This window comes from Capra hircus, chromosome 15 (genome assembly GCF_001704415.2).
Source record: "Capra hircus breed San Clemente chromosome 15, ASM170441v1, whole genome shotgun sequence".
Lineage (NCBI taxonomy): Eukaryota > Metazoa > Chordata > Mammalia > Artiodactyla > Bovidae > Capra > Capra hircus.
In genome coordinates, this window is record NC_030822.1 from 57174871 (window position 1) to 57184627 (window position 9757).

The 9757-nt window shown below is 40.9% G+C and overlaps 1 protein-coding gene across 1 annotated transcript in view; it reads right to left on the bottom strand.

Annotated features, from left to right (window-relative positions):
- The window catches only part of LOC102181880 (NXPE family member 2), a 35712-nt gene extending 26595 nt beyond the window's left edge, over window positions 1-9117 (bottom strand). The window contains exons 1-2 of the mRNA XM_005689475.3: window positions 8993-9117; window positions 7900-8005 (exon numbers count right to left, since the gene is read on the bottom strand). Coding sequence (XP_005689532.2) covers window positions 7900-8005; window positions 8993-9117 — 231 coding nt within the window. The remainder of the gene's footprint in view (window positions 1-7899; window positions 8006-8992) is intronic.

A 9757-nucleotide genomic window follows, 5' to 3' on the forward strand; every position in this document is an offset into this window, starting at 1 on the left:
CATCAGGGACTTCCTGGTGGTCCAGTGGCTAAGACTCCTTTCTCCCAATGCAGGGGCGTGGATTCCATCCCTGGTCAGGGAACTAAATCCAAGATCCTGCATGCCACAACGAAGACCTGGTACAGCCAAATAAATAAATAAATAAATTTTTAAAAATTCTTGTTTAAAGAAAAGATCCAAGGCTTCCCTGGTGGTTCATTAGTAAAGAATCCACCCACCAATGCAGAAGACACGGGTTTGATCCCTGTTCCAGGAAGATCCCACATGCCGCAGGGCAACTTAGCCTGTGCGCCACAACTAAGCCTGTGCCCTAGAGCCCAGGGACCTGCAGCTACTGAGCCCTCACACCACAGCTCCTGAAATCCACACGTCCCAGAGCCCATGCTCAGCAAGAAGAGAAGCCACCACAATGAGAAGCCCATGTACTGCAACTGGAGTGCAGCCCCCACTCACCTCAGCTAGAGAAAAGCCCACACAGTAACAAAAACCCAGTGCAGCCAAAAATAAATACATTAATTAATTTAAAAAATTTTAATCCAAATAACTTTTTTTAAAGTAGTCATATAGCAATTCAACTTTCTGTTACCCTTCCCTATTTAATTGGACCCACATTTTTTTCGTCTACTTCCTATTTACTTCTGTTAACTTCTTTACATAAGAATTTAAATGTATTCACGTATCTCCCATATTATACAAAGAACTGCTATACGAAAACTTTTGCTTATTCCCTAAACCTACCCAGTTAAACTTCTCAGGAGTTCTTATCAGTCTCTTTCTCTCTTCCCACTCACTTCACAGACCAGTGCTTTTTTTGTTCCTTAGGGCAATAGCTTTAGCAACATTTTTTTTTCTTTTCTTAAATTTTTATTGGGGTATAGTAGATTTACATTGTGTTAGTTTCAGGTGTACAGCAAACTGAATCAGTTATACATATACATATATCCAGAGCTGACTCATTTGAAAAGACCCTGATGCTGGGAAAGATTGAGGGCAGGAGGAGAAGGGGACGACAGAGGATGAAATGGTTGGATGGTATCATGGACATGAGTTTGGGTAAACTCCGGGAGTTGGTGATGGACAGGGAGGCCGGAGTGCTGCGGTTCATGGGGTCACAAAGAGTCGGGCATGACTGAGCAACTGAACTGAACTGAACTCTTTCTTAGATTCGTTTCCCATATAGGCCATTACAGAGTATTGAATAGAGTTCCTTGTGCTGTATAGTAGGTCCTTTCTCTTTCACTCTGTAGCTCACCCAAGGAATTGTCACCCACGTCAATAGGCTAAGCTTCCATTTATATTCTGACGATTCTTAAATCCATTTTTCTAAACCACACCTTTCTTAGCTTCAGATTTGTATATTCAAGTCTACTGAAGCAACATCTCCATTTAGATGACCTAAAAGCACCTCCAACATAGACTGTTCATATCTAAACTTGTCTTTTTTCTTCCAAAACTATTTCTCTTACTCTATTCTATACTTCAATGAATGGCATCACCAGCCAGGCAGTTGTACATATCTGGAATAATTCCTGCTTAATTCCACATCCTCACCCCTGCTTCCACAGTCAATTTATTCCTGTCAATTCTAACTCAAATTTCTTGACTTTTTTCCATCCTCATTGTTATACCTTATTTCAGGTCACCATTATACCTCACCAAGACCACTGAGCAGTCCTTATTTTGTAATTTAAAGAAATTTATTTGTTAAGCACCTACTATGTGCCAACCACTGTTCTGGGCACTTGGGATATACCAACAAATAAATAATGATAAAAATCCTTCTCTTATGGAGGTCACCTTACAGCAGGCCAAGAGAGACAATAATCAATGAACAGAGTAAATAAGTAAATTATATAGTATTTTAGAAAGTCAAAAGTATTATCATTATTTTTTAAAGTCAGAGTAAGGGAAATGCTAAGTGATGGGGTAGGGGCCGTTTCTAGTGCTAAATAAAGATGACATTTGAGCAAAGACCTAAAGGCAGAGCATTAGCTTTGTGAAAACTTGGAGGAAGAATGAGCAGAGGAATCAACCAGTGCAAGAATACCTTGGCCCAGGTTTTCTAAATCCTTTCATAAAACAGCCTGACTAAGACACTGAGCCAGGAAGTCTGAACCCCACCATGTTTCCCCTGAAGTTGGGAGCATGGCATTTTTCTTTTAGAAATACAATCTCAGGATCTTGAACACAAAGATTATGTCCTATATTTCTGTATCCCTAATACCCAGTTCAGCCCTGACACACAATCTATACCCAACAAAGGTTTGTTGAATGAATGATTGGATCAGGCTGAGACCAGAGGCAGGGAAATTAATGAGAGGACTATTTCAACACCATAGATGAGAAATGACAAAGGACTTGACTAAATCAAGACTCTGGGGATGGAGATAGAAGGATAGATATGAGAGAAACAGGAGGTAGAGTTTAGGAGATTAGTGACTGATTGCTTGTGGAGAGAGAATTGGTTTAGTTGACTAATGGGCTGAGGCAACATAGGAGACATAGGAGAAACGCAGAGAATTTGTTTCCATATGATTCTGTTTTGCCAAGGAGGGAGGTGAAGAAGAAGATAACCTCTGCTTGCTTTTCTCTGTGATGGTAACACTAGTGAAACTGAGGTGGAGATAACCGAGGAATGAATTCAAGAGTGAGGCACAGAAATGATCTCAGGTCTGAAAATACGAAGGCAGTGATTCTAAAAACTTCAGTGAGTGTGAGAATCATCTGGGGGGCTTGTTGAAACGTTATCATTTTGTTCATTTTATTGGGGTACAGTTGATTTGCAATGTTGTATTCGTTTTCTGGTATAAAGTAAAGTGATTCAGTTATTTACATATATGTGTATATATATTCTTTTTCAGATTCTTTTTCATTATAGGTTATTACAAAATATTGAGTAAAGTTCCCTGTTCTATACAGTAGGTCCTGTTGTTTTTCTGTTTTTTTGAGGCGGGGGGGGGGGGGGTGCTGTGCTGCACAGCATGTGGTATCTTTAGCTCCCCAAGCAGAAATCAGTTCCCCTGCTGTGGAATCAGAGTCTGAACCACTGGATCACCAAGGTCACTCTATTTTATATACAGTAGTGTGTATCTGTTAATCCTAAACTCCTAATTTACCCCTCCCCCATCCCTACTTTCCCTTTAGTAACCATGAGATTGTTTTCTATGTCTGTGAGTCTACTTCTGTTCTGAAAATAACTTCACTCGTATCATTTATTATATTCCACAAATAAGTGATATACAACATTTGTCTTTCTCTGACTTGCTGAAGTGAACTTAGTATGATAAACCCTAGGTCCATCCATGTTGCTGCAAATGGCATTATTTCATTCTTTTCTATGGCTGAGTAATATCCCACTGAGTATGTATTCCACATCTTCTTTATCCATTCCTCTGTTGATGGACACTTAGGTTGCTTCCATGTCTTGGCTGTTGTAAATAGTGCTGTTATGAACATTGGTGTACTTGTATCTTTTCTGATCAGATTTTTCAAAACTTCATTTTAGGCTCAAGTCCAGAGATTTGTTTTTAGCAGCTTTGGAGTAGGGCTCAGGGATCTGCATTTTACACACACATGCACAAACATGGGCTTTTCAGTGCAGATTGTCCAGGCCTCACTTGGAGACACAAATATTTGTGGATGGCACCTGACCATATGAATTAAAGGGTACAAGCATGAACAAGAAGAAGATTGATGGAAGAAATCTAGAAAACACATATTTACAGAGAGAGTTCACAGAGAGGAAGTTTCAAGAGCTGTGGTTTGAGAACTCCACAGTTTACCAGTTTCCATCATTGTCCAAATGTCCTAGATTTGTGGTCCTTCTTATTTGGAGGTGAGAGTCTGTATTAGACAAAGGTGGAATAGATACCTTGAAAAGAATCTGGGCTCAAATTTAGAAGAAGCATGAATGGTTAAGGAGTTGATCTCTTCAGCACTGCCCTCTGAAAGTTTTTGATCAGGACAAGAAGATGATGAAAACAGAATTTTTGAAAGATCAGATTTGTACTGAATGGTTGAAAAGAGGAAAATGTAAAGCAAAATCAGTTTTTAAAAAAGACTGAGGAAAAAGAAAATCAAGAAATATGAACTGAACTATGTAAAGAATTGCGACAGACCGTGCAGAAGTGCCGCCGAGAGGAACTACCTCACACCCAAGGTCAGGGGCGGCGACCAAGAGTGCCAGGCTGTGCCGGTGCATGAGGGCTGAGAGGAGCTATTCCACATTCAAAGTCAGGAGGGGCGACCTCGTCCAAGGTAAGGAGCAACTGTAAAGAGATACTCTACGTCCAAGGTAAGAAAAATCCAAGTAAGACAGTAGTTGTTGCAAGAGGGCATCAGAGGGCAGACACACTTGAAACCATAATCACAGAAAACTAGCCAATCTGACCACATGGACCACAGCCTTGTCTAACTCAATGAAACTAAGCCATGCCGTGTGGGGCCACTCAAGACAGAGGGGTCATGGTGGAGAGGTCTGACAGAATGTGGTCCACTGGAGAAGGGAATGGCAAACCACTTCAGTATTCTTGCCTTGAGAACCCCATGAACAGTATGAAAAGGCAAAATGATAGGATACTGAAAGAGGAACTCCCCAGGTCGGTAGGTGCCCAATTGCTACAGGAGATCAGTGGAGAAAATAACTCTAGAAAGAATGAAGGGATGGAGCCAAAGCAAAAACAATACCCAGTTGTGGATATGACGGATGATAGAAGCAAGCTCCAATGCTGTAAAGAGCAATATCGCATGGGAACCTGGAATGTTAGGCCCATGAATCAAGGCAAATTGGAAGTGGTCAAACAGGAGATGGCAAGAGTGAACGTTGACATTCTAGGAATCAGTGACAAAAATGGACTGGAATGGATGAATTTAACTCAGATGACCATTATACCTACTACTACGGGCAGGAATCCCTCAGAAGAAATGGAGTAGCCATCATGGTCAACAAGAGTCTGAAATGCAGTACTTGGATGCAATCTCAAAAATGACAGAATGATCTCTGTTCATTTCCAAGGCACACCATTCAATACCATGGTGATCCAAGCCTATGCCCCAACCAGTAAGGCTGAAGAAGCTGAAGTGGAACGGTTCTATGAAGACCTACAAGACCTTTCAGAACTAACACCCAAAAAAGATGTCCTTTTCATTATAGGGGACTGGAATGCAAAAGTAGGAAATCAAGAAACACCTGGAGTAATAGGCAAATTTGGCCTTGGAGTACAGAATGAAGCAGGGCAAAGGCTAACAGAGTTCTGCCAAGAGAACACACTGGTCATAGCAAACACCCTCTTCCAACAACACAGGAGAAGACTCTACACATGGACATCACCAGATGGTCAACACCAAAATCAGATTGATTATATTCTTTGCATCCAAAGATGGAGAAGCTCTACACAGTCAGCAAAAACAAGACTGGGAGCTGACTGTGGCTAAGATCATGAACTCCTTATTACCAAATTCAGACTTAAATTGAAGAAAATAGGGAAAACGAATAGACCATTCAGGTATGACCTAAATCAAACCCGTTATGATTATGCAGTGGAGTGAGAAATAGATTTAAGGGACTAGATCTGATAGAGTACCTGAAGAACTATGGATGGAGGTTTGTGACATTGTACAGGAGACAGGGATCAAGACCATCCCTATGGAAAAGAAATGTAAAAAACCAAAATGGCTGCCTGAGGAGGCCTTACAAGTAGCTGTGAAAAGTAGAGAAGTGAAAAGCAAAAGAGAAAAGGAAAGATAAAAGCATCTGAATGCAGAGTTCCAAAGAATAGCAAGAAGAGATAAGAAATCCTTCCTCAGCGATCAATGCAAAGAAATAGAGGAAAACAACAGAATGGGAAAGACTAGAGATCTCTTCAAGATAATTAGAGATACCAAGGGAACATTTTATGCAAAGATGGGCTCGATAAAGGACAGAAATGGTATGGACCTAACAGAAGCAGAAGATATTAAGAAGAGGTGGCAAGAATACAAAGAAGAACTGTACAAAAAACGATCTTCAAGACCAAGATAATCACAATGGTGTGATCACTCACCTGGAGCCAGACATCCTGGAATGTGAAGTCAAGTGGGCCTTAGAAAGCATCACTACAAACAAAGCTAGTGGAGGTGATGGAATTCCAGTTGAGCTGTTTCAAATCCTGAAAGATGATGTTGTGAAAGTGCTGCACTTAATATGCCAACAAATTTGGAAAACTTAGCAGTGGCCACCGGACTGGAAAAGATCAGTTTTCATTCCAATCCCAAAGAAAGGCAATGCCAAAGAATGCTCAAACTACCACACAATTGCACTCATCTCACACGCTAGTAATGCTCAAAATTCTCCAAGCCAGGCCTCAGCAATACGTGAACTGTGAATTTCCAGATGTTCAAGCTAGATTTAGAAAAGGCAGAGGAACCAGAGTTCATATTGCGAACATCCACTGGATCATGAAAAAAGCAAGAGAGTTCCAGAAAAACATCTATTTCTGCTTTATTGACTATGCCAAAGCCTTTGACTGTGTGGATCACAATAAACTGTGGAAAATTCTGAAAGAGATGGGAATACCAGACCACCTGACCTGCCTCTTGAGAAACCTATATGCAGGTCAGGAAGCAACAGTTAGAACTGGACATGGAACGACAGACTGGTTTCAAATAGGAAAAGGAGTATGTCAAGGCTGTATATTGTCACCCTGCATATTACATTATATGCAGAGTACATCATGAGAAACACTGGGCTGGAAGAAGCACAAGCTGGAATCAAGATTGCCGGGAGAAATATCAGTAACCTCAGATATGCAGATGACACCACCCTTGTGGTAGAAAGTGAAGAAGAACTAAAAAGCCTCTTGACGAAAGTGAAAGAGGAGAGTGAAAAAAACGGCTTAAAGCTCAACATTCAGAAAACAAAGATCATGGCATCTGGTCCCTTCTCTTCATGGGAAATAGATGGGGAAACAGTGGAAACAATGTCAGACTTTATTTTGGGGGGCTCCAAAATCACTGCAGATAGTGATTGCAGCCATGAAATTAAAAGACACTTACTCCTTGGAAGGAAAGTTATGACCAACCTAGATAGTATATTCAAAAGCAGAGACATTACTTTGCCAACAAAGGTCCATCTAGGCAAGGCTATGGTTTTTCCAGTGGTCATGTTTGGATGTGAGAGTTGGACTGTGAAGAAGGCTGAGCGCCGAAGAATTGATGCTTTTGAACTGTGGTGTTGGAGAAGACTCCTGAGAGTCCCTTGGACTGTAAGGAGATCTAACCAGTCCATCCTAAAGGAGACCAGTCCTGGGTGTTCATTGCAAGGACTGACACTGAGGCTGAAACTCCAGTACTTTCGCCACCTGATTCAAAGAGTTGACTAATTAGAATAGACCCTGATGCTGTAAGGGACTGGGGGCAGGAGGAGAAGGGGATGACAGAGGATGAGATGGCTGGATGGCATCACTGACTCAATGCACATGAGTTTCAATGAACTCTGGGTGTTGGTGATGGACATGGAGGGCTGATGTGCTGTGATTCATAGGGTCGGAAACGTCGGACACAACTGAGTGACTGAACTGAACTGATGTAAAGAACTTAAAAAAATAAAACTGAAAAAGGGAAGGGCTGACACGGAGATTTAATTGGATTGGAGGCTCAGAGGCCAAGGTTGGCGAAAATGCTTAGGCAGGATGGTTAGTAGTGCCAAACACCACATAGAGGCTGCAATCTACCTGTCGCTCAAAAAATAATAATAATAGAATGCATATTGTCAAAGGAATTACTGATGAACAAAGGATCCTCTCAGCCACATCTATTGCTAAGATTACATGCTTTTCACATTTAATTCTTGCATTAATCACAGTGAACATTCCAGGTCATTGTGACCTTTTCTGAAATTCTGAAAAAGGAAACAGTACCTACCTTTGTGTGGTCTTTGAGAGAGAAGTAAATGACCCAGGAAGCTAATATAAACATCCACATCAGCAGTAATTTATGAGCTATGGTGTTTGGAAACAAAGTGAAGAGCCTATAAGAGAGGACAGGAAAAATAATCGCATGTTGAATCAAATAAACATGACATTGCTCTGCATATAGCTTCCTCCTCAGTACTTTTCCAGAACAGGTTATGTCTAGAAAGCTGCTCTCATCTGGATTTCCAGGATGTTCCATCATAGGTTCTATTAGAAATCAGAAACAGTTGTCCTCCCCAAAGAAAAGAACTGAACTGGGTGAAGCAGGAAAGAACTCCTGGTTCCTAACTCTCAGATGACCTTTTTCATTTGAGTCATATCAGGGCTGTCGCATTAACGGCTCAGCAGGTGTAGCAAGGTTTTATAGCTGTTTACCCTAAAAAGCAGGGTTTTTTTTCTGGTGCCCTCTAATGAATTCTGGTCTCTAAATCTCTCTCAGACACACACACACACACACACACACACACACGCACACACATGCATATATGCATTATCTGATATCCTCTCTCGGAAGCTTCCTTCTAAATCTCCCCTTTGCTTTCTTAGGCAGCTTATTTCCAGCTCAGGTTTTTAACTGCCTCATGTTGAAGTAGTTGAGAAACATTGCCATAAAGGGCAAGAGTATATTCTTTAGAGAAGGTTACTGTTGAGTGGCCAGAATTTTAGTTTGTTTGGCAAACACAGAATACCAAAAGTATGTGGCAAAGAGCTAAATTATGGCAGCATTTCCCAAACTTCTTTTGCCTGAGACACACAGTAAGATCATATCAAATCTCATTTCAGGGCACACACACATGCCTACACATACACAACACAAGTTTCATAAACAATCCTTATTCTTACTACATGCAGTATACTATGGTATTTTCTAGTTATTATATTTAATTCTATGTGACTATTTCCATTTTAAAGTATTTTTTCATGCCTCAATAAAAACTCATTTTTATCCCCTATGGGGTTGCACCATTTGAAAATCACTGACGGGTCTATGGTTCTCCCTCCTGTTTCTGCCATTAAACCTACAAATAAGAGTTGAACAGTACCTATGAATGAATGTCTTCTCCATCATATTCTCATATTCTCTCACAGGAATTACAGCTGTCCAGACTCTTCGGATAAAGCAGTCTTTGCATTTATTTCGGGACTGGAGTTTGCCTATAAGCTTCATTGATCACAAGCTGAAATGCCATTGGTGGCTCAAGCATGCCTTGTAGGATCACAGCCCTGCCCCTGCTCACTTCACAGAGCCAGAGAAAGAAGCCAGGAGGAGGAGGAAATTCATTTTAGAAAACAGACACATCTAATCCCAGCCCATGGTCACCTTTTATTGTAGTCTTAAACTTTCTACATATTTACATACTTACGTAGTGAATTTCCCTTGCTTATGCCCTCATTTCCCTGTCACGTGGAATTAGTTACTTCCACAATAGCAGAAGTATCTGAAAAACTGGAAATAAGGCAAACAGCCTTTGACCACAGTTGCTGAATGACTAAGATTTGATTTGGCTGGTTCTTCTCAATATTCAGGTTGTATTCTTTGTAAACTCCTCCCCTTGCTCTAAGCAACTACATCGATTGAGCATTCCAACAATGATGATCTAAATTAAATCTCAGGCCATAAGAGAAGGAGGCATAGGTCTAAATCCCACCGCACCCTGTGTCTGTAACAGGATAGGAGAGCATCCAAAAGAGAAAATCCTATGGGCAGAGTCCACAGAATGGACTCCATGCTAAAATTCTATTGGCAAAGAGTCAGACACGTCTGAGCGACTGAGTATGCATGCACACTTGCATGAAGATAACTGTAG